At 43.8% G+C, this 26111-nt stretch overlaps 2 protein-coding genes across 3 annotated transcripts in view; both read right to left on the minus strand.

Annotated features, from left to right (window-relative positions):
- Positions 1–11917, minus strand: part of SRPK1 (SRSF protein kinase 1) — a 44329-nt gene extending 32412 nt beyond the window's left edge. Inside the window, exons 1-2 of one of the 2 annotated variants that reach the window (XM_074936450.1) lie at positions 11584–11917; positions 10441–10501 (exon numbers count right to left, since the gene is read on the minus strand). In XM_074936450.1, coding sequence (XP_074792551.1) covers positions 10441–10501; positions 11584–11917 — 395 coding nt within the window. Of the gene's footprint in view, positions 1–4080; positions 4110–10440; positions 10502–11583 lie in introns of those variants that run through there. The other variant, XM_074936452.1, reaches the window with a different exon arrangement.
- Positions 11918–19290: 7373 nt separating this feature from the next.
- Positions 19291–26111, minus strand: part of SLC26A8 (solute carrier family 26 member 8) — a 29814-nt gene continuing 22993 nt past the window's right edge. The window contains exons 16-20 of the mRNA XM_074936263.1: positions 25963–26097; positions 24141–24509; positions 22564–22618; positions 22234–22421; positions 19291–19780 (exon numbers count right to left, since the gene is read on the minus strand). Coding sequence (XP_074792364.1) covers positions 19559–19780; positions 22234–22421; positions 22564–22618; positions 24141–24509; positions 25963–26097 — 969 coding nt within the window. The 3' untranslated portion in view covers positions 19291–19558. The remainder of the gene's footprint in view (positions 19781–22233; positions 22422–22563; positions 22619–24140; positions 24510–25962; positions 26098–26111) is intronic.

The raw sequence follows: 26111 nt of genomic DNA on the forward strand, positions 1-26111 counted from the left end.
CTGAACTGTGCAACAGTTTCACAGTAGATAAAGAACCCAGCCTCCCCATTTTGCAGGTCACCTCTCAGAAGCCATCAGCCCCATCTATACAAAGGTGATGAAACCTTTGAGCCATTTGCTAGCTGTGAGTTTAAGTTTTATGTGAAAGGTTTTATCCCCATTACGAGAGAGACTTCAGTTGAGCAATCTTCAGAGTGTATTAAATAATTCAGCGTAAACTAAGGCCGGCCTGCACTTAAATTAGATTGACAATAGCCATGCTGGCCAGGGGTGTGAAAAAAAATTATGTCAAGTGGTGTAGTTTTGCTGACCTAACTCCTAGTGTACACACAGCTAAGTTGACAAAAGACTGCTTCCATCAACTCAGCTACTATCCCTTGGGGAGGTGGTATTCCTCCACTGACAGAAACAACTCTCCAGTCGGCAAAGGCGGTGTCTTCAACATGGTATTATGCTGGTACAGCTATAGTAATTTAACTATGCCAGTCTAGTCTCCACAGCAGAGTCATAACCTAAGAGTTACAAGGATAAGATATTGCTACTGACTCATCCTGAAGTTCTTCCAAAAGGTCAGTCAGTTTCCACCGTACTCATCTTGCCCATGTTTTCTCATGTCTGCATGCCCTTCGCAGCAAGATCTTGCTTCACAGACAAGGTGTTAATAAGGTGTTTTTACTTTTTCCTGGAGGAGACTAAAGCCTTTGACTAGGCTCTTAAACCTTGAATACCCACCCCAACTTTGCTTTTGACATTAGTACATCAGGTCAAGTTCTCCCCAAGAGAACTACGTCTGCCTAATTGCTGTTTCTTAGAGCACCTGCAATGAGTGAGGCAAGATCTTATTAATATACATCCCATCAAAAGAATGCCTGCTTCTGTTGCCAGCCTCCATTCTTTTCTTCTCCACAAGGTTTGCAGAGCAACAACACTGAGATCTCTGCATAAATTTGACAAGTCATTATTATTTGGATTCAGTCCTGTAGTAGAAATTCAAGTCTGGCATTACAGAATTTGTTTCCAGGTTACCCCTCCCCACTACCAAGTTATTTTTCTAGTTATTATACACACACACACACACACACATATACACACACACACACACACACACTGAAGTTGTGACACTGGTACTCTCCTACCATTTTGCTACCTTGAAACCTGCATATGTACCTTTTTTGTTACAACTTCTTGCTAGTCCGTTTCAGCTACATCCTTGAAACTTTTTAAATTTGAAGGAGCTGGGGGACCAAATATAATTCATACTTTATGAAGCAAAGTTACCATCTTGTAGTTCTTGTTCTTAAATATTTTGTAATTATAGGAGATCCATCCACTCTCCTGCAAATTCGGCATAAGTTTTTATTCTCCCTCCCTTTTGTTCAAACACAGAATTGGTAGTTGCAAACAAAAGCAGGCCTGTGACATCTATAGCTTTATACTTCTGAAACTGTTAAACTACATCAGCAGGAGTTCTATTGTCAGGAGAAGAACTCACAGGTGGGGAGATATTCTTAATTCTTTTTGAAAAAGCTATGTTTCTCATAGCAGCCAACGCATACAAGCACTTTTGCTTAGTGGGAGTTCAGTGTGAAGATTAGAACCCCTGAATTCCACATTAAGATTGTGCTAATGTACACATAAGTGAAATGATTAAGTTTCTTGTTCCTCACTCCCACTCCCTGCACAAGCATTTAATAGTTCTACAAAACAGAACTGTGCCATATCAGCTGCACAAGCTGTGAAGGGCTTCCATGGAAACCAGCAGAGTTTAATTTATGTCTTGTCATGTGCAGTTTGATAATCACTTTTGTATTTGAATGAAAAATCTTGTGGGCAAGTCACCAACTTTTGACATGTGTTCTGAATGCTTCTGGAAGGTTTTGCATTGGTATTAACTAAAAGAGCAATAGGAAAAACCTAACCCAAACCCCTGAGGGAGGGCAAAGCCTTTAAGGAAGAAGCTGAGGACAAACTTGAGAAGGTCAGGACCAACAGATATTCCAAGGGAAATAGAAAAGAGATGTTGAAGAGATGTAATATAGCAAAGTGAGAAGCCACCATAAATACCATTCTCCTGTGCCCCTGATTTCAGTGAACTCCCTGCTTACCAGGGTGTGAAGATGGGGAGAAGGAAGCTGACTGACTTGCATCTTGTGAGCCCTCAATTAAGTAGTGTTTGTTTTGGGGGCAGAAAGAAGTGACTGATCAGACCCCAATACATCCCAAGAGCCTTACCTGCAGGACTATGGGTAATTGCGCACCACTATTTAGATTAAATAAATGGGAGATTGTTTTGAAACACAAATGCTGTACCTGTTTACGCTAGTTGAGATGTTTCCTCATAACTGTACTATAGTGGTCCCCAATGTGGTGCCTGTGGGTGCCATGGCACCTGTCAGAGCGTTTTTGTGCGCCTGCAGGACACACCGCTGGAGAACCGGTTGCCGAAAAGCGTTCCCATTTCTCGTTGGAGATGCTTCCTGCCGCTTTTCAACAGCCGGTTCTCTGGCAGCCGCGCTCATCAGCGGCATTTCGGCAGTAGAGTGTCTGGTGCCCGCCACAGCCTTCTGAGAATAGCAATATGCTATTCCCACAGAAAGGTTGGGAACCATTGCTGTACTACCACCTCTGCATCTCCACCAGTGGTAGTAATGCTAGGGTGACAGGACACCGACACCCTGTTTCTATCCCCAATCTGCTCTCACACACCTCCATTCCTGCCACTTGGAGCAGACACCCACACTTGGCTCTTGTCTGCCCACTGACCCTCCCCGAGCAATCCCCTTTCCTACTTCTCTGAATTCCAACGTGGCTGCTTCCTCAATCTCCTCTTTGCTGCCAGTGACCCGGTGGGGAGAGAGTGGGTGAAGTCTGATGGCATTAGCTTATTTCAGTTCGCAATAACAGTCAGATTCTAGACTAATTTAAATGCGTTTGTGGATTAAACAGCATGATAGCTGAAGTTTTACTTAGATAACTGATGCAGATCACAAAATAATAGAATTTTCTCATTACAGTGATTGGCTCTCAACTGATAGAAGCCTCTTAAGAGTCATCATTGGCTCAAATGAATGTGTGGGTCCACTGCAAAAGCCTTTAGAATACCTACAAGAGTGCTTGGGCATGTTAGGAAAGACTGAAAACATAGAAGAATATTTTGCATTGATAACATCTGTCAGAGGCTCCCAATGGGCTTCACACGGAAAGCTCCCCCTATTTTACAGATGGGTGAACTGAAGCACAGAGATTAGTGATTTGTTTGAAGTCCATGTGAACCAGAAGTATCAGGAAGAGAACTCAGACTCAACTCCATTCCCGTTTTAGCCACTTAGTCATGTGGCCCCTGGCGTATCAAACAATAGTACACTCCAATCCAAGTACTGCATTTATTTTTAGTCCCTGTACTTCAGTGCTGTTTAGAGTAGGGACCATCCTTTATTCTGTGTTTGTACAGTGCCCACCACAATGGGGCTCTCCTGGTCCACCACTGCACCTCCCAAGCACTACCCCAACCAATGCTAAAGTTTCACATATCAAGCAATTTTGGGTGCCCATCTTGACACCTTAAATGGCCCGCTTTCCAGCAAGTGACGAGTGCCCATCCTCTGGAAATCAGGTCCCTTTAAGGTATCTCACACTAGGCATTCAAAATTAGTCACTTTATTAATATTGACTGTAGCCTGTATTTTCAAAAGGACAAAGAAGAGCAGATGACCTTCATAAAATGAGATTTCAAAACCTAGGATCATTTAACATGTAACGGAAAAATAACTAGGTAGAGGGAACTTGAGGTATTAAGCTATAAATGGTACAGTGAAAAAAGTCAACCCCTCATTCACCATGTCCCATGACAAAGGATCACTCAATTAACCAGTACATTCAGAAATCAAAAGGAAATACTGCAGAGGATAATCTACAGAAAGACAAGTCAAATACTATAGCTATATAGTCACCATTATTAACTTTGTAGTTATTCATGCCAACGGTAATGAAATGCCATGCTTCAGGGTTGAATTGCTCATGCTGCAACCCTTTCACTCCCTGCATACACAACACTAGAGAACTAGAATGCAAAGTACTCACTTTTTCTGAAGCATCAGATATAAACCGCTGCAGGAAGCAGGATATCAGATTTGATGAACCAGTCATCTTATCTGGCATGGGAAAGCCAGTGTGTTAGTCAGTATCTGGACATACACCTGTCTAGTCAGGTGCAGGTCTGTTCCAACAGTCTGACATGAAGAAAACTAGCAATCAGGTTAAAAAAATCGTGTCTGTTTATACTGTGCTGTGGTTCAAGGAATTCAATATGGAACAAAAAGAGAAGGAGTACTTGTGGCACCTTAGAGACTAAAATTTATTTGAGCATAAGCTTTTGTGAGCTACAGCTCACTTCATCGGATGCATTCAGTGGAAAATACAGTGGGGAAATTTATATACGTAGAGAACAGGAAACAATGGGTGTTACCATACACACTGTAAAGAGAGTGATCACTTAAGGTGAGCTATTACCAGCAGGGGGGGGGGGAGGGGCTGCAGGGGGAGAAACCTTTTGTAGTGATAATCAAGGTGGGCCATTTCCAGCAGTTGACAAGAAAGTCTGAGGAACAGTAGGGGTTGGAGGGTGGGGAATAAACATGGGGAAATAGTTTTACTTTGTGTAATGACCCATCCACTCCCAGTCTCTATTCAAGCCTAAGTTAATTGTATCCAGTTTGCAAATTAATTCCAATTCAGCAGTCTCTCATTGGAGTCTGTTTTTGAAGCTTTTTTGTTGAAGAATTGCAACTTTTAGGTCTGTAATCGAGTGACCACAGAGATTGAAGTGTTCTCCGACTGGTTTTTGAATGTTATAATTCTTGACGTCTGATTTGTGTCCATTTATTCTTTTATGTAGAGACTGTCCAGTCTGACCAATGTACATGGCAGAGGGGCATTGCTGGCACATGATGGCATATATCACATTGGTGGATGTGCAGGCCACCGAGCCTCTGATAGTGTGGCTGATGTGATTAGACCCTATGATGGTGTCCCCTGAATAGACATGTGGACACAATTGGCAACGGGCTTTGTTGCAAGGATAGGTTGCTGGGTTAGTGGTTCTGGTGTGTGGAACAAATAGTTCTTTCTACAACTGCTCTGAATTTGAGTGAATTTTTTAGTCTCATTTTTAACCTCGAGTTTTAAGTTCAGCAGCATCACACAACAGATCTTTCCTCACAACAGATGGAAGAGAACAGTTCCATCTTCTGAATGTTTGCAATATAAACTGCACTGAATATCAAAGTTCCCAGAAACAGACCATCAGAGACCTCGTATATCTAGTTCTACTATAATTTACAGGAAGTACACTTAATGCTCAAAGATGACACACAGCATCACAATTACAGGTGTAATCTACACTTCAGTGAATATGCAAGCCCAGAAATTTTCAGTTAAAATTGGCTCCCTGTTAAATTGACTTTACAACTGACGCATTTTTGACAGCTACGAAGTGACAATAGCTAACATCTGTGGGCTGATATCACCTTGACACCCACCAATTCTAATTCTAAGTACTAGAACTCCTACAGCAAAAGCAGGATGTAGTCCAATATAAACAATATGATACAAGTCTCATCAAATTAACCTTGTAACATGATCAAAGAATGCTATTGCCTTAGACATGTTCTTACTATACATCACTGCTGTTATAGCCAACTTTAAGGATACTCAAGATTAGCAGAGCTGAAATTAGATTTTCCCATTGTATTTTGATTCACGGGAATTCATGTCACACAGATATATGCTGATTTTGCAGCGTCGCCACTTGCTCTGTTTCATATGACCCAGCAGACTAGTGACAAAACTATTTCTTGCTGAAGCACAGAGTTTTTGCAAGTTTCCATGCACTAAAGAATCACAAGCACTAAGCTTAGCAGGGGTAATGTCACAACCTGAATGCCCTTGCTCCAACCAAAAGTGTTGGCATTCAAATGCATTTTAATTACCAAGTGTTCTATTGATTATGGAAGAATACATATAGAATTTTACTGGAAATATATTGCGAAGTTCTCTCAACCTCAACTCCATCATTACCAAGGACTTAATAAAAAAAAGACACTTTGTAAAACTGCTGTTGTACAGATGGTGCCTTGCAACAATGTAGGATAAACAAGGAGAGAAAACATTGAGGGCCAGATTCTACTAATCAATTTCAGTGTGATTTCTCATGGAGTAAAGTACTCAGTGAAAAGAAGGGGAGTGGGGAAGGGAGGTGGCAGGCAGAATTTGACGGGGTGACAGGATTCACTGGAAAAAAAAACACTAAAAAACTTAACTTCCTATAGTAAGCAGTTATGGAATTGACTGACTAAAGACATTATATACGGTCAAACATTCAGGACACCCTCAGATACTTTAATGACTTTCCTGTTTGGTCACCAGTTACTAAAAGACACTTCTGTGTCTTTGATTCCTTACTTCACTCTGTATCTGTTCCTTCACTATATAGTATATGGTTAATGTATCTAGCAGCCTTCTCAATTAAAAACCTTTCAACTGATAGCATCAGAAATTTAACATCTATGTTGACAATTCATTTCAGTTTATAACTAAGGGCTAGTAACTTGACTTTTTACATGTAAAGAGCTCTCCCTACCCATTCTTTATATACACAGTAGTTCAAAAAGTTAAAAAGCAAGCCCTGGAAAAAGGTAGTAAAAAGATTCAAATTATTTTCAAAGCAAGAAGTGGCCACTTTCTGGACAATTATAATCTAAATGGCTCAAATAAGTTACCGCCCGCTCCACCCTAACTGTGTACAACACTACCACTGGATTGCACCCTCCCACTCCTTTGCCCCTCTTAAACACATGGGAAATACCATAAAGTGGAAATAGTATTTGTTGGGTAACTTGAAGCAACAGGTAAAAGTTAAAAGAGCGGATATTGTGAAATCTGTAACATGACTTGTTGCAAAATACGTCATTAATTTTTCCGTTAAGTATAATCTCTGTTCCACCATTTGAGACATATCTCAACAAAGTATTTGCTATTTCACTAACAGTTTATACCTAGTATATTTTAGAGAACGATTTGCACTAAAAATTGGCAAAACATGAGTGACAAACTAATTCATTAACCATGTCAGCCACTCTCTAGCTAGGGACCGAGTCCAACATGCATGTTGATCAACTGTAGTAGGGAAAATGCTTTTAGAATTAAAGCTGCTTAGCCAGATGTTCAAAAGGTTGCTAATCAGACAAGAGCCACCATCCTCCCAGAGTAAGGACAGGAATACACACACCAAGTTACAGTATTTTATGATTAATCCCAGTTTGTTCTTCCACAGCAACCAGCAGCTGTGTCTCCTCAGAAGTAAAAATATTTTTCTTCAATTGCCCTTTCGTCTCTCCTCCTTATTAAAGATCTGACCCTACTGGATAGAAAGCCAAGAACCAATTTAAGTAACGGCCACTATGTTTACACAAGGCAGGCTGGTTAAAATGGACACTTAACTGTTTTACTGTAACATTTAACCTCAGAACAGTGAGATCCTTTACTGCAGCAAGCCTCAGTTCTTGAGGGGATTAACAAGTTATCTACAAACTGGCAGCCATGGAGACAATATCCTAATCACCCCTCAAAGGCAATTTTTCCTTTCCACATATCCTCATTCTCCTATCTCACAAGGTGTAGTAGGTAACAAGTTACATCCAACAGGTTCACTCACACAGGAGCATCATCTGGAGAAAATCTTTGATTATTACTTCACGCCAACTTATTGCAAACGTCCCACAGATATTACCTGGTGTCTACACCTGCTCTAGAATACAAGCATGCAATTAGTTCACAATGTCTCTGCCTCAACACTACACTTTCTACCTTCCTAGCAACAATATATTTTCTATCACTTCTGTGTTCCCTTCATCCCGCAAGCGGGACAGGTCCAAGCAGAAAATCCTTTTCTGTGTGATGTTATGCCAAATAAAATACAGGCAGGGAGGGGAAAAAAGCTTTAGAGGGCTTCGTACGTTACTAGCGCCACTTCGGACATTCTATTTAAATCACTAAGTCAGTTAAGAATGCCGAACTTTATGCAACAGATCTGAAGACCATGCCTTGGCATGCAACTAAATTCAGTAAAGATATACAATGTATGTGCAGAGGACAACATTTTAGAATTCAGCTTGCAGGAGGCCTGGGTATTATTGATGACTATCACTGACTCACTATGTGACTTTTTAAAAGCAATACGTTGTATTTAATTTTTCACTTGGGTTCTCACAGCACTTCATAAAAAGTAGGTATTATTGTTACCACTTGCCCACTGTCTGATCAAGGCAGAGTCAGGACTAGAAATTGGGTTTAATGACTCAACCCTGAGAGCTCCTCCTCTTCTTGGTCTATAAGATACAGATACAAGTTACTCACCTTTGTAAAGTGCTTTGAAATCCTTGTATGAAAAAGAGTTAAACAGCGACAGAGTATTATAACAGAAGAAGTTCCGCTGGCACAAAAGCATGAGTTACTGAGAAGCCCACCTCCTCCAAGAGAGGAAAAAAAAAGTATATTTTTATTAGTGGGCTAAAAATCAAGTGGCTGACCTCCAGTACTCAGTTTCAAAACAAATTCAGGACTAAGCAGCGTCCTGATGGAGGCTTTCTGCATTTAAACCTTAAATTTCAATTTGCTAGTATACTGGTATGTATTTTTATCCTTAAACCTTCACAACCTGTTAGTGTACAATTTGCAGATCTGATTAAATGCTTGTAGAATTGAAGTCACTGTTTGAAAGAAAGAAAATAGTACTGCCGATGATGAAAGATGGTAACCCATGCAGCTCCCTGATTTTTTAACTCCCACATAGAAATATTATGTATGTCTAACATACCCTGCCTCAGCACAGGGGGCTAGACTTGACCTCTTGATGTCCCTTCCAGCCCTACATTTCTATGATATAATGTTTGCTTTGTAGTGCTGGACTCCAGACGGTTTAGTAATCCTTTTAAACAAGCGAGCTGCTGTCTGCTCCATTTCTGACAACCAGACCCAAAAAAATCCATCTAAAGATACCTCAAATGAGCTCTGTCCAGTTGAAGAGATGTGGTCACGCCTTGAAATAAGTTTATGAAAGATCATAGAAAGGAAGTTTATAAATGTGTACAAGTAAAAAGTTAGTACTTTGGTGGGCAGATTTTTCCAGTGAGTTAGATAATTGTTTTGCTTAATTTCTTTTCTCTATGAAATCTAGAAACCGAAGGAAGGAAGGAAAGTGAGATACAGAATCAAGAGCTCCGCAAACCAACTCTGCAGTATAATGAAAGTGATATAGTTATTTTGTAGACACACAGTGATCACAATCTTTGTAGATACAATATACAAACCTCTATGGAGGCCACATTTAATTCTGTAATAACTCAGACATCCATCTTTTAGACAGAACATAAAGTAAGAACTTATAATGATTGATGGGGAATAGCTCAAGATCAGAGATGTCAATCCCTTTTCTGTACCTTCCGCAAAAAGGCATTACTTTGATTCCCTCCCCCACTTTATTTGATATTAAAACTGCCAGATTAGTATTTTCAGTACCACCAATACACCCCCCGCCCCCGGAAGGCAGTTAATTGTCTTGTACTTGGAATAATAATAGTTTAGAAGAGTTATAGTTTCTAAGTTAGATATTTTTAGATACAACATGATTGAATGAATTCATCTTACAGAAGCTTTTCTCAAAAATATATATGTAACAATTATAGGAACTTCTTCCATATTTTAAAGTTAGTTGAATTCCTAGCGCTACTTAAAATTTAGCCTCTTGTATAAAACAGGATTTGTAGTTCCCACTCCCCAGAATCCACAGTGAGTATATGAAATATATTTTGAACACTTTCAAAAGATTTATGGAGCTACTATGGATTTCTGCAGTGTAATAGATGTTTCTTTTAATCTCGCTTACTAAAAGGAAGACTATGGACAAAACCATCCGCCTCTAAGAGGTTAGTAAATTTAGTGAAAGCATTATTAAACTCATCTGCAAATCAATCAGGATACTCATTTGCATATGTCATCCTATAGGCTGATAGTTAAACTGAGATGCTTTTCTAGCCTAAATGATCAAGAGTCAATGGACCCCTCTAAGACTCATAGATATGGTCCAGTTCTTACATTAACAGAGAATGGGGTGCACAGGGGACTTTTAGGTAACAACACTGTGGGGAACCTCAGACTTTACCCTCCAGGGATGCCCTATAGACCCAAAGAGGGAGGAAATTCCTTGCCCTCAGAACCAAAAGGAGATCCCTTCAGTTGCCCACATGGAGCCACCAGACCTTACACCTTACTCCTATACACACAGCCCCTGGTTTCCTGCGCTTAGGTGGGAAGAAGAGAAGCCCAAGTCCGACACCCCACACTGGACACCAGTTTCCAGCTGGCTGGCAGTGGGGTTCGACTTACTTTTTCTGGGCCTTGTCCTTCTTAGCTTTGGTCCGTTTCTTCCGGGCCTGAAGCGCCAGAACTTGGGGAGAGAAATGCAGACTGATGAGATGGGGTCGGGTGGAAGAGGTGGGAGGTGCATACTAGAGGAAAACAGAGGTTTGAGGGGGCAGGGAGCATGAAGTGGGGAGAAAGCAGAGATAAAGGAGAGAGCACAGGGCATAAGGCAGACAGACAGGAGGAGTCAGAGAGCATGTACAGGGGGCGGGGCGGCAGCGCCAAGACAGAAAGACACACAGGAGGGGCCATGCCCCTTGAGGGGGGGGGTAAGGTAGATAGGAGGAGACAGGGAGGCAAACCAGACAGACTGGGGGGAAGCAGGGAGCATGCCCATGGGGGCAGGCCCACAGGGGGGGACGACGACGACAAGGCAGACGGGGGGGGGGGAAACGGGGCACGGCAGACGGAAGGGGGGGCAGGGGGCGCGGCAGACGGGGGGGCAGGGAGTGGACAAGGCAGGCAGACGGGGGGGCAGGGAGTGGACAAGGCAGGCAGACGGGGGGGCAGGGAGTGGACAAGGCAGGCAGACGGGGGGGGGCGGGCAGGGGGCGCGCCCGGAGGGGGGGAGCAAGGCAGGCAGACGGGGGGGGGCGGGCAGGGGGCGCGCCCGGAGGGGGGGAGCAAGGCAGGCAGACAGGGGGGGGCGGGCAGGGGGCGCGCCCGGAGGGGGGGAGCAAGGCAGGCAGACAGGGGGGGGCGGGCAGGGGGCGCGCCCGGAGGGGGGGAGCAAGGCAGGCAGACGGGGGGGGCGGGCAGGGGGCGCGCCCGGGGGGGGGGAGCAAGGCAGGCAGACGGGGGGGGCAAGGCAGCAGGGGGGGCGCGCGCCCGGGGGGGTAGGCGGGCAGACGGGGGGGCGCGCAGGGGACGGCCGGGGGGGGGGGGAGCAAGGCAGGCAGACGGGGGGAGCAAGGCAGCAGGGGGGACGCGGGCAGACGGGGGGGCGCGCCCGGGGGGCGGGCAAGGGGCGCGCCCGGGGGGGGGGGGCAGGGGACGGCCGGGCGGCGCTGCCTGCGAGGGACAAAGGGGCCGACGCGCCGCCGCGGGTGCACGTGTCGGGGGCCGGCAGCCCGCCAGGCCCGGCCCGGGAGAAGGCGCCGCGCTCACCTTTCCGCTCCATGGCGGCCAGAGCCGGTAGCCCCCACTGCACTCCGCGCGTGCGCTCTAAATCATTCGCCTGCTTCTGCGCCTGCGCCGAGCTGGGCCGCGCCGGGAGAGGCATGCGCACTTTCGGTATCTTCGCGCGCCTCTGCACGCGCCACCAGATGTCCTCGTCGCCCTCGCTGGTGCCGCTCGAGCTCGAGGCCGAGCTCGTGAGGAAGGCCGCGCCCCCTGGCTCTTCCGAACGCGTCCGGCAACGCCCCCTCCGACGGAGAGGGAGGAGCGGGGTCCCCAGGGTAGGCTCCACCCCTGAGCCCAGCCCCGCCTCCAACTGGTCCATGGTCCCGAGCGCATGCGCAACCCCCGGAGGGCGGGGACGGATCCGACGGACTGAAGGGGCGGAGAGCGGGGCGGTGCCGGCACCGCCGAGCACGCGCCGGCCTGTGAGCGAAGCGCTGAGTGTGACGCAAAGCCGGCGTTGCCCCGCCCCCTCCCCGGCCCGCACAATGGGACATACAGCGCCGGGGGGGCGAGTCGCTGCGCTGCGTGCAGGAGAGACCAGAGCCCTGCGCACTGCACACACTGGGGGCCGGCATAGCTCAGTGGTTGGAGCATTGGCCTGCGAAACCGAGGGTTGAGAGTTCAATCCTTGACGGGGCCATTTAGGGATCTGGGGCAAAAATTGGGGTTGGGTTAGACCTCCTGAGGTCTCTTCCAACCCTGATAGTCTATGATTCACTGCAGTGCCCCTGCTCCCCCCCCCCCCCCCCGCTCTGCCATGCACACTGCAGTGTGAGTGCACACAGTGAGTGGCACACACCGCCAGACACCCTACTGCACACCATCCACCTCACACAGCAATACCCGCCACACACAGGCTGCACACAAGTCATGATACACATTACGCATGCAGGACAAGGCACACATCACACTATAGAATGCAAAACACACAGTGGTTGATCCCTTAGGCATCACCACAATAACCATGAAGAGGTGAATCCCACGACAATACAACCACGTAATATATGAAATACACAGAAGGCATCTTACAGTATGTCATTAATCATACACAAGTCAGTGAATTATTATTGGTTTTTATTGATACGGTTTCTGTTGATCAAATGTTTGTTTGCTTTTATGTCCATTTCAAGCACATTTGTGATTACGTCCTGTGACATCACAGAAATGCATGCATGGATCACATTAAACATAACATTAAAGGGACAGGGCTAGTCTACACTACAGAGGGGTTGCTGGTATAACGCCCTAATGGAGATGCAACTTAAAAGTTCTTTTGCTGGTGTAGCTAAACCACCTCCCGCAACGACAGAAGGTATGCTGTTGAGTCTACACCGGAAGTTTTGCTGGCACAGCTATGTCAGAGTGAGAAGTGTGATTTTTTTTTTTCCACGCTCCTGCAATAATTGTGGCCCTAACAATTTGTAGCATAGCCCTGGCTACCGTCAACTTGAAATCTCACACATTCTTTTTAAGGCATGGTCTACATTTGTACGTTTTGCTGATCTAGCTATGTCAGTTAGGAGTATGAAAAAGTCATAACCCAGTCAATATAGTTAGGCCGGCAAAGATCCTAGTGAAAACTGCAAAAAAGTCTTTTTGTTGGTATAACTTATTTCATTTAGGAAATTGGTATAAGTAAAAGAGGGTTTGCTGATATCTACCTACTGGTATAGTTATGCCGACAAACCCTTTTTAGTGTAGATAAGGACTAAGTTAAAAGTAGTTTTGGGACCTAGACCTTTCTCCTGATTAACCTTACCAGTTTTTGTGGATTTATCACTATATCTTCCTATTTTTAAAAATGTCCCCCCCCTTACTTCAATTAACTACCCGCAGCAGATTGTCTACACCAGAGAAAACACTGAAATTGACTATAAACCAATTGCTACCAAATGTACAAATGTAAGTAAACTAAAAAAATATTTTTTACTTATGCTCAGTTATAATAATCTTATATTTTGCTTATGACTGTTGTAGGTAAAGAAGTGTTCAGACAGAATTATGATTTTTAATTTGACAGTATCCCTTTAAATTAAAAAAAAACCAGAATGCATAGAGGTCAATATGACTAAAATGGAGTCTTATGATTTCTGGATTGCCAGTTATAGCAGCCAGGTGAGTTGTTGGCCATCTCCTACCAAATTAACTTAATGTAAATCCTTGTATTCTAGTACATAATCAATGTCCTGGTCAGAGTATCTAGTATTTGCCCTCTTAAGGAATTCACAATCTCTTCCTCACTTTTATAAATAAAGTTTTATATCAAGGTGATTTATATATAATCCGCATCCCTGAACAGATATGGGCACCTATTGGTACAGTTGGTAAATAATAGGAAATGGTAAACTTTGTCTCCAGGGTATTTAATCAGTCACAGAGTAAGCAATTTTAATTTAAATGTTCAAATGTTCAAATAAATGCTCAAATAAATTGGTTAGTCTCTAAGGTGCCACAAGTCCTCCTTTTCTTTTTGCGAATACAGACTCTGAAACCAATTTAAATGTTGGGAGTTTTAATATATTCAGTGTTGTTGCAGCTGTGTCGGTCCCAGGCTATTACAAAGTTTAAAGTTTAAAGGTGGGTGAGGTAATATCTTTTATTGGGCCAATTTCTCTTGGTGAAAGAGACAAACTTTCAAGCGTACATACAGCTCTTCTTCAGATCTGGATAACATACCTCAGAGCATCACAGCTAGATATAAGGTGGAACAGATTGTTTAGCGTAAGTCGTTATCACATAGTTTAAGGGACCATTCAAGGTGAAATGGCCCATTAACACCCTTTCAGTCATAAGGGTTAGTGGGTTGTAGATTGTTTTAATAAGCCATAAATCCAGGGTCTCTATTCAGTCTATCATTTTTAGTGTCTAGCAAAGTTATGAATTTAAGCTCCCAGGCTCGTCTTTTGAAAGTGTCGTGCAGGTTTCCTTTGAGGATGAGGACTGATAAGTCAGAAATGGAGTCATCACTTTGTGCAAGTGTTCACCCACAGGTGATATGATGTTTTGTCTTTTATTATTTTCCTGTGTGAATTCATTCGAGAGCATAGTGATTGTCTGGTTTCACCTACATAGTTGTTATTGAGACATTTAGCGCACTGGATGAGGTACACAAGTTGTGACAGGCATGTATAGGACACATGGATCTTGAAAGGTGTGTTGTAGAGGGGTGTTGGACACTGCACCAGTGGAGTTATGTCTGCATCTGTTGTTCTGGCAGGGTCTGGTGCCACTTTCAGTTGGTGTGTCTTGGGCTGTGAGGAGCTATATTTTATTTTAATTCTATAAAAATCTTGTAACCTTGTTTTAAAACTATGGTGTATTCTCAGCCTTAACTCTGGCATAATAAAGATTTTAGTCTGGGATTTTCATCCTGTTTATACAATGATGCCATCGTCACGGCTCCAGCAACAATGCTTGTTAGTTATCTTCAGCCATATAGGGCTGGCAGAGGGGGTTTAAAACATTGGGTTGGTAAAATCTGTATATGAGCAACATGTATTTTCTTTTTATTTCTAGGCAACAGAGTTTTAAAAACAACCCAAACCTGGAAGCCATTGTAGGAGTAGAGAATTAGATTAGATTATAAACATTTCCAAGGTAAGGCAAGTTTAGAGGCCAAGGTATGTCCATATGTAACTTTAAGACAACAAAAAGAAAACGAGTACTTTTGGCACCTTAGAGACTAACAAATTTATTTGAGCATAAGCTTTCGTGAGCTACAGCTAAAGCTTATGCTCAAATAAATTTGTTAGTCTCTAAGGTGCCACAAGTCCTCCTTTTTTTTTTGTGGATACAGACTACCACAGCTGCTACTCTGAAATTTAAGACAACAGTTAAAGTATTTTTCACTTTTTAAAGTTGCTGTTTTGTTGCTGCTTATTACAAGCTCCTGGGATCCCAAATCTATTTCCTTACAAAAATGTAGCTTCCCATCTATTAAATAAATGTATGTACTGCTCTCTCTAATCTCTATAGCATACTGTACATCTGATGGCACACTGAGGCCCTGTTCCTGCAATGGGGTCTGCTGTTCCTGCATTTGTAACCAGTGACTGGCACGCTTGGTGGAAAGAAGATGTGTGTTCACACACAACTTGATCAATATTTTGTTAGTAACCATCGTAGCCACCTTTCTTTCACGTTTCTAGCAGCTTGGGCGAAGATGTGGTTTTCTTCCTGCCACCAGTTTGGCACGGATTTTTTTAAACAGTGTAGATGGCCCTCTAGCTATGCCTGTGTGTAACTGGTTTGACTGGTCCTCCTCCCTCCCAGCTCCCTGTGCAGTATGACATACTAGAGTGCATTTCTCCATGAATTTCTGCTGCCAGTCTGTGTGCATGTCCCCTTCACGCTGTGGGGCCTCTGGATTGCCTTTTCTCTTGTCTCGTCATTTATTCAGTTTATTCTGTCTGGTGGCATTTGACACCCTCTTTGCATTGGACTAAGTTACTACATTGTACAAAGCAATGGAAATTCAGGACCTGAATCTCCTGTTTAGGTGCCATGGGATAGCTGCCCAGACCTCCCCAGCACATAATGATACAAATAGTTAAACAGCACGCTAGCACTCACATAGTTCATGGTGATGTGTGAAAAAAGTTGCGGTGTCAATAAAACACAACCATGTTTGTTGTAACCGGGTCAGAAGAGACTGTCACAACCTGTTTACAAGCATAGGATTGTGTAGACAGACCTTTGGACCCTGACTTCCATTACCCTGCCTTTTAAGTGGTACAGTCAGTGGTGAGCTGGAGCCAGTTCGCACCGGTTCACTAGAACCGGTTGTTAAATTCAGAAGCCCTTTTAGAACCGGTTGTTCCGCGAGGGAGAACCGGTTCTAAAAGGGCTTCTAAATTTAACAACTGGTCAAAAGTGGCGCCTTAGGCGCCAACTCCGTGGGTGCTCCAGGGTTGGAGCACCCACGGGGAAAATTTGGTGGGTGCAGAGCACCCACCAGCAGCTCCCTGCCCCGCCCCGGGCCCCAGCTCACCTCTGCTCCCCCTCCTCCCCAGGCCCAGGGTGGTGGAGGTGAGCTGGGGCGGGGGGGCGCGAGGAGGGCCGCCCGCGCCGCAGCAGGTAACCTGGGGGTGGGGGACATGCAGGGGAACCGCTCCCCACCCCAGCTCACCTCCACCACCCTGGGCCTGAGCGCGAAGCCACCACCTGCTTCTCAGCCCTCCCCGGCTTTCCGCGCAAACAGCTGATTCCCGGGAAACCAGGGGGTGGAGGGGCGGAGAAGCAGAGCGGGGCGGCGCGTTCAGGGGAGGAGGTGGAACAGAGGTGAGCTGGGGCTGGGCTCCAGCCCCAGAGCCCCCATGCAGCTGGTGCCTAAAGCACCACTTTTGATGTGATCAGTGGGGGGAGCGGCCGCTCCCCTCCAGCTACGCTCCCCTGCCCCTAGGAGCCAGAGGGACCTGCCGGATGCTTCCTGGGAGCTGCCCCAGGTAAGCACCGCCAGGACTCCCCACCTCGCCCCCTGGCAGGTCCCTCTGGCTCTTAGGGGCAGGGCGGGCACCCATTACGGTGGCCCACGAGACCCTCCTGCCCAGTTCTGGGAGCAGTTAGGGGACAGGGGTGGATGGGGCAGGGGCTCGGGGGGGGGGGGTGTCAAGGAACACGGAGGGTTGGATGGGGCAGGAGTCCCGGGGGGCAGGGCACGAGTCCTGGGAGGCGGGGGAAGGCCACGACCCCCTCGTGGGGTGAGGAGGGAACCGGATGTTAAGATTTTGGCAGCTCATCACTGGATATAGGTGGAGTCTTTTGGTGCAAGGTACATGCTTTCTCACACCACAAAACTCTACCAGGTGATCTGTGCCTTGGTTAAACACAGGAACCTTGTGCACAGTTTTGGGATTAGTGTTAAGGCATTGCAATGACTAGACAAGAAAAAGACCAGGAAATAAGAAAGTGCCTGGTCTCCCACTAACTGAAAAGTACATGCCTTGCACAATTAATACACACATATTTTAGAACTGTTTTAAAACCATGTTGATGTTTGAAGTTAGCACATCAGTGCACCAGTTGTGGAGTGGAAAGGGCACAGTCACATCTTTGCTGCTGGTATTATTTATTCTTTGCAAGGGCCAAGAGTACTTCTCTGAAATTTGCAATGGGAAGGTTCTTTGCATTGCAAAGGGCTAGTAGCACCACTCATCTTAAATCAAGGGTGCCACAGTGTAGCCCATAGATTCTGAAAATTAAGGCCTTGATTGTTGTAATTTGGTATTGCTCTGTTTTGATTGGAGCTGCCACTCAGGAAGGGACTTGGCTTGAAGCCACTGTACAGAAACACCACAAGGGAAGCCTGTGTACTATGAGAGTTATTCAACACTGTTAGGTTTCAGAGTAGCAGCCGCGTTAGTCTGTATCCGCAAAAAGAAAAGGAGGACTTGTGGCACCTTAGAGACTAACAAATTTATTTGAGCATAAGCTTTCAGGAGCTACAGCTCACTTCATCGGATGCACTGTTGGAAAGACAGGAAGAACTGAAAGTTCCATTCACAAGTGTCAGAGCTGTGAGATTGAAAGCTTCGTCCACTGTAAGAATGCACACATATATTGTTTTAAAAAACCTTTTACCATTTCACCTTACACAGATACAGTACCATGTCCTTCCTCCAGAAACTCCCTGAAAGCAGTAAGAATTTAAATTTAAAAGGTCTGGAGGATTTACTAATGCAGGTGACATTACAAATAATTAAATATTAACATTTCTATGCACCCCCATATAGTTAAAAGTTAACCGCCAGGAGCAGCCCAGCCGTGGAAGAGTCCTATATAGTCTCCCTGCTACATGGACCATGCACACAGCAGAAGCTGGAGATGTTCTCCCAGAGTGAAATTCATGCTGGAGCACAGGACCAGTACAGTAGTTTAAATCTAATTTATGCTCTCACAAAAGGGCTTAAATGGTACATGGACCTTGTGCTGATGAATTTCACCCTCAGTCCTCACTCTCGGTACTGAGGCCAGGGAAGAATTCCCTCAATGTACACACGGTAGGATGGGATGGGATGTGCATCCCTGATATAGCAAGACTGCTCCTGTTCCAAATAAAATCCCAGCATGCACCATTATGGTGATGTCACAGTTTCACCAGTCTATTGAGTATGAGGCTGGTACTCAGATAACACAATTGAGAAGTTTGTTTTTTTCCACTTGCCACCTATATCTTATTCTAAAGCAGCCATTTTCTCAGCTCTTAATAATGAAACTGAACTAAATGTCTCCATTTGTTGCTGTCTCAGTGAATGTCTACCAAAAAGAGAAGCAAATAACATAATTCACTGGTAGGAGGTTATAGCAGGACTGGAAAAAAGTCACAGTATTGAGTTTTTACTGAATACACTAGGCAACTTTAGCAAAGTATCAGTGATCAAATGCTTTCTTCTAGAGCAGTGTTTCTCAGTGACCAAGTCCATGGACCAGCACCGGTCCCTGAGATCTCCTTGACACAGTCTAGGAAGGCAGCAAGCCCTGGTATCAAAAAGGTTGAGAAACACTGTTCAAGAGTGTCACCTAGTTTTGCATGCATCTGAGGTTAATGAAATAGCAGGTGTGCAATCTGCTGAAAACTGCAAACGAGATTTAGTCCCTAGAAAAACAAAATATGTAAAAGATGTGCCATGTTTGAGGACATTTAAAAAACTACAGAGAATTTCAGAAACATGTAAAAATTCATTTAATGGCTCCAAGCTTTATAGTTAATTCAGTACAAAGGTTAAAACTGCTGCTGAATACTCCCTCTGTTTGAAAGTCCTGAAGAATAACTTCATACACTGTGCTAGTTTCCTTAAACCAGCAGAACCATTGGATGGACTGGCTAGTTGGCTATTTCAATAACTTTGAAAGAGACAAAGGCAAAAAAACCCAAAATGCAGGCAAGAACTACCTCAACTGTGCTGTAGCAGCACCTCTCCCCATATACTGGACTAGGATTTCCTGTCCGCTCTTGTGCATCTCAGGGATCTCTGGCATATTTCCACTTCTGCTCCCACTCCTCATCTCTGTCACCTGGCTCAGGAGGTGGAGCATCATACTGTTGGAATATGTTCATCTCTGCTTCACTCTGGAGTGAATATGTGCGGAAGAGATCTGATATTGGCTCTTCATTTAAGAGTTCGCTCCCGGTAATCTTTAAAGAGGAAATATCTTTGTTGTTACCGGAGTGCAGACTTCTCTCCTGAATAACACACACACACACACAATGCCTTCTAGTGAGCTGCACAATGCCCGACATATTGGAATGAAAAGCCCCCCTGCTCCCTTGCACTTTCCTTGATAAGGCTAAAGTGATCTAGCAATAATTTAGAAAAGAATAAAACTTCTGAATTGCCCTTACAGGGTCCTTGATCTAGCAGTCAAGTGGAGACGCATTAAAATTATGTCAACAACAAGACCATCTTCGCCATAACTCACATACTGGTTCACCCCCTGCCAACATACACAAAAAACGATGTATTTCACCCTAATAATAGTCTCTTCTTACACTTCCATTGTACTTGTCATCCAAAAGGATCCCAAAGTGGCACCACAAACTATACATACATAATGGTCACTTTACCAACCAATAAAGTGCAGCAACCTCTTGCGAGGGGAAAGCAGGAGTGAGGCAGGTCTACACTTAAAACACTATCCACAGTAGCGCTTTCATGAAGATGTGCTCCACCGACAGGCTAATCCACCTCCGTGAGAGGCAAGAGCTATGCTGGTGGAAGAAGCTCTCCCACCAACACAGTGCTGTCTACACCGGTGCTCAGGTCAGTATAACTACGTCACTCCAGGGTGAGGGATATGAATGATTTACAACCCTGAGCGATGTAGTTATACTGAAGTAATTCTGTTGTATAGGATTATACAACAGAATTGTATAATTCTAGGCCAGGGTTTAGTTGTTTAACACCACGCATCAATAGTATACAACAGTTTAGGAAGGGACGGGAAAACAAAATGCTGTTTCTAATTGAAATTGCAGGATAAGTGTAGGGAGGCTGAATTTATGTAAGTAGGCAAGGACAATGGGATTAGTTCCTTGTTTTTTCAGAAGTGTCATGGTATCTTTCCCGAATAGGAGTTGTCTTCATTGCAAGACAATAATGCGTTATACTGTTGTCAGTGAGATAAGCCAAAATTCTGAAGGCTTACAGCGGGCAATACTTCCATTGACTTCAGTGGGAGTTTTGCCCAAATCAAAGACTTCAGGATTTGGCCCACAGTGAACAGAAATTTTTCCAAAATTCATCTTTGGTTTGAATTTAAGCACGGTAAATTTAATTTCAAGGATTTTTTTCTTGGAAAATTAGAGGGTATGGAAAATAGAGACTGACTTCTAATATCCAAAATACCTCCCGTCACCCTTAGCTACTGTGAATATTTTTTAAGGACTATGAAACCTGTGCTGATGTGATCTTTAAAGAATAATACTTACCTAATTATCTCCCAGGGAAAGTAGATAAGTCATTCCTGTGAGAATTAATTGGTTAACACTCAGCACTTGAGTACTGCTTTACAAATATTATTATTTGAAACCTGGCGAGAACCCAAGTGGAATCCCAGTTAGCCAGCTTCTTAGTCAGTTTCAACATCAGCAAAGTGTGTAATGTGACAACACATGAAAATGTATACTCCAGTTGATCTACCTTAATTCTGTAGATCAGAGTATAAAGATGAAAAGACTTTTCAGACGGATTCCCTCTCTCTGTCACCCAACATAGCCCACAGTCAAGACATCATTTTTCCTCAACAATATATTTTCTAGTGCTGACAGAACTTATTGCTAGGAACTTTTTCTGGTATTTATTCTGGTATTCTAAATTTATCTTTGCTTAATTTCATGCCATTACTCCTATGTGACTCTAAACAATTTTGGTCCAATTCTCCTCACTAACACCACTTTTACACTAGTGTAAATCCATTGACTTTCATGCTTGTGATTTACACTAGCATGAGAGAAGAATCAGGCCTTTCCTCTCACTTCTTGAGGTTTAATAATGCTTATCTTATATATATAGCCTGTTACAGGGTGGTACTGTTTTCCTGAAACAGCTACACTTTGCTAGCATGTTTTGATCCTGCTGGGAATGGATTAAGTGGTTTCTGATGACTCAGTACCGCAAATGGTTCATTATCTCAACTGCATATCAGAGAGCTAGCAGAGGTTTTTTGGAGGGAGAGAATTTAGGTTGTGGGCTAAGCAGTCCTGAGGTAGGAATCCTAAGAGCAGCCAAGCTTGGGAAAAGGTTTTAACAGAACTTGATCTTATTGTTAATTTCTTTGTTAAAGCCAATCCCCAGGAAGTGTAGAATTTGTTTTAAATCAAATTGCGAAAGGCACCTGGTCACAGCCCTATACATCTTCAAAACTGCTCTGCAAACATTCATTAATACAACAGGCAATAACATAGGGCAGTATTATTACCCTCATTTTACAGGTGAGGAAACTGAGGCACAGACTGATTAAGTAACTTTCCCAAGATCACAGAGGGAGTCTACATAAGAGTTGGGATTAGAACCCAGGAATCCCTGGCTACCATATGCCCATACTCATTCCCGTAGCTCAAACTGCCTTTCTATGTTTACACCTTCAAATCCTTGTAGGATCACTCAGCGGCATCTAGATTTAAGCGGAGTACCACACCTTCTGTTCCTCTGTGAGCCCTTCATCTAACTCCTGTTCAGGGTCTCCAGCGCTGAGTTCCACAATCTCTGGCCTTTGATTCTGTTCCAAAGCAGCCAGCACAGCGTCATGCAGGGTTAGAAAGAACCGGGCTTTGGTGACACAGCCATCAAAGAAATCATTCTTCTCAAAGATTGCTATTACAGAGACTGTAAAAAAAAAAAAACCAAAACCACCAGGGCAGACAGAGTCACACGAAGGAGCACAGTTAAAGCATTTCACCGAGGTTTAAAAACGTATCTTTTTCTTACAAAAAGTGGCTAAATACAGCATTACCCATACTATACTCACGGTGGCAGCTGGCTATCAGGACCGAAATACCAAGATTCTGAAACATATGGAACATCTGTAGAGAGAATCCCATATTAATATTAGTGACACTCTCATGATCTGTGCAGGAATGGCCATAGAACCAGAAGGCAGGACATGCAAGGGGGAAAAAGCTTTTGCTTATAACTCTGCTTTTCTGAAGATACCGTTCTTCTAGAAGACTTAGTCCGGGGTTATAGGTCAGTGCAAGACCGGCAGAACTCTCACAGTTCAAAGAATTCTGGCTCCAAAGAGCCAGGTCCCACATTGGACATCCTGTACCACAGCCTGCAGGATATAAATTTGGCCTTCCCACTATTCAGATCAGTTGCTTTGGTTGTACAGGAAGTGGAGCTCCCAGGTTAAGTCAACTGGAAATGATTCAATGCCCACACACCTGCGTGCACACATGCAAAATATGCCCCAGAGTAAACAATGCAAATAAGGACCTACGTTTTCAAACACAACCATTAATTTTGAGTGCCTGGTTTTGGGTGCCCATCTTGAGACACTTAATTTTAAAAGGGACCTGATTTTACAGGGCAGGTGCTCAGCATACCTGGAAAATCAGGTCCCTTTACGATTAAGGTGCCTGAAGTTGGGCACCTCAAAATTGAGGCCCTTAAAATCATTAGTTGCTTTTGAAAATCCAGGTCAAGTGTAAGTAGAGAAACTCCTTAAAAGATCATCTTTAATATTGATGGGGGATCGGGTGAGAATCCCAGTGACAGGGTATCTTCAGAGAAGCACTGCTGCAAGCAAGTCATTTTCTCCACAGATACTGTCTGCCAGGGTTCTCACTTGACGACTAAGATGCTAAAGAGCTGTCCCAAAGGAAAAGGTAGATCAGGCTGCAATGAACAACAATAACAAACCAATGTCAACAGAGAGAACAGACATTTTTTATCTACTCTTCCTGTCTAGGACTAAAATAACTCTTAAATGTCCAGACAAACCAAAAAATGCTCACGTGTGCTAGAGACAAAGACTTCGTGTAAGAACATGCTACTTGCAATGAACTTTTTAAATAACTTTTTAAATAAAACATCTCAGGGAATGAGAGAGTTTATCCTCTCCTACTCTGGAAACAAGAACCAGCCCTCTGAGTGTCCCAGACAGGATTTCCTCCTGGAGGCTGAAACAAAGTACAAAGCACTGAAGTTCCAAAACAACCGGCACGAAGTACTACAGAAATATGCCAAAGCTCCCAGTTTGCTGTGTGAAGGGCAAAACACAAACAGCAGAAATGGGGAAAAATAAATGAAAGACTAAAAAAGTCATCTGAGTTGACATAATCTCAGATATTATTAGTGAGTCAGGTAAGGGCATTTCTGCATGTGTTTTTTAGATCTACAGTGTACCTTTAAACAATAGCCAGGGAATATATGTGGATCTTCGAAATTACACATGTGTGAAAATACAAAGATCAGTCTTGCTCCCATTAAAGGCAATAGGAACAGGTGCAGGTGCTTATATAACAGGTAACTTTAGGGTAATGGGAAGCATCTGATGTTGGGCAAACTTCAGCTTCTGCTTTTACATGCATTCAAGTGACTTGCCTGCCTCAGTAAATCTGAAGCTTGCAAATCCACAAACTGCACCATGCTGAAGTCTAAAATAATAGTGTGGACTGGATATGTTGAAAACTCTGTTGCTTCCTGGCACAATAGTGTTGTGGAAGTATCTACTCCAGGGTCTGAAGAATGCCATGTTCTCTCCCCTTCATCCTTCTTCTTTCCACTCTCAGGTCTTGCTGCCCTGAGCCTGATGGCTGTGGACTGAGCACGCTGTGTTTGCAACATTCCTGTTGTGAGAGTCCCAGAACTGTGCTTGCTTTCAAACTTTGACCAACGTATCAAATTCAGGGAAGATGATGAAGACTCATTATCCCTATGAAGTCGCTTCACCAGTTTCTCAGTATAGGGTATCTAGAATGGAAACGTGGAGAGTAAAGACAGTTAAGAGAATTGTGTCTAGAAGGTTGCAGTTATGACAGCATTGTAAATCATTTGATATCTTTCCTCTCTCATGGTAGAAATACCTTTGAACTTGTGCTAAATATAGCACTAAGCCACAACAGTACATAAATTAGAAGGAGACTGATGCAAGCCTTGGTTGTGATCAGCAGAGTACCTTCAGCTACCCTGGAAGTGCTGTGTTAGCTTAGTCCTGCACGCCTTGAAGTTGCTTATTACCATTAGAATGTGGGCCACTAATTTAATATTCCATTTTTTAAAACAGAAGCAGTTTTTTCAGGTTTTATGTACCATATGCTTCCCCTATGAAAAGTAGTTCCTGAGATAAAGTGATGAGAAAACAGAGACGAGGTTATCATTTTTTTCCTTAATAGTTTGAATATATGCTTTTGTTATTTAATTTTTAAACCCAACCCTTTCTTGTGATGGTTCCTTGGTCTCTCCACCCCCTGCCCCTTCTAAGCCTAGCTGCCCTTTCAGCAATAGTTTGTCACCCAGCCAATAATTTTAACTCAATTCCTTTTAAAAAAAGTTAAGTTTGGAATACTGAATAGCTCCAAGTTTGGCTTTTACACTAGTAAAAGAGTTAAAAGCAGCTGAAAGGTTCACACTCCGCAGCTTGGCACTTTGGAAAAAGATGGCTGTTCAAAGCGATCACTGACTTTCTTCAGAAGCTCAGTCCCGCCCATCCTTCCAAAACTGCTTCCCTTCATGCCCCTTCCGCATGAGGGGCCTTTGTTATCTTTTACGAAGTGCATTAGATAGTTTAGAGAATTAAGAATATTGCCCTGAAGCCTCTTCCATCCATTTACCTATGACACTGTCAAATTCCAATTATGGGGCGTGCGACTGGCTGTACAGAAGGCCTTCAATAGCCAATGAGTTCGTAATAAGGAGAGGAGAAATCCTCTGATCACGGAGATTGTGACTGGTAGGATTTGACGTATTTAATGATCATGCATTTGTGGGTATCTCACACTAGGAGTGGCTAGAATTCTGCAGGCAGCCAAAGACAGTCTTGGACTTGTGTGGGAAAAGGAAAGCAAATCCCTGTTGAGGCATCTGACAAAGTTAGTTCTTTCAGCCCCAGAAAGGAAGGCGAACATGTTGGGTTTTCCCACTGCTGGTCAATTCAACCAACAAGCAAAATCTCAATTCATCTGCCATGGAAGATATAAACAAATATATGCTAAACTCATGGAGCTTGCAACCCTCTCATGGAGGGTTGAGAGCAAAGAGAAGGGTTGTGCCTGCTTATTTCTGGTTTGCAAATATATGCAAATGTATATGCAATTAGGTATGGCCTTCAGGCAAGCTAGTGACATGGCTCTCAGTGTCACAAAGTCTGGGTGCCCTGGCTAGATAATTATTATTAAAAAAAAAAAAAAAAAAAAAGGTAGCTGACCCTGGGTAATGGCTCAGGGGGATCACAAACACAGGCACACCGAAAATCCTTTTTCTCCATTCCAGTGCTAGACAGACTAACGGAGATTAAAGCTCTCATTTCGTTTTCATCGAGGGGCACGGCTTTCACATCCATCTGAAAAAGACAGA

This window comes from Natator depressus, chromosome 21, assembly GCF_965152275.1.
Source record: "Natator depressus isolate rNatDep1 chromosome 21, rNatDep2.hap1, whole genome shotgun sequence".
NCBI lineage: Eukaryota > Metazoa > Chordata > Testudines > Cheloniidae > Natator > Natator depressus.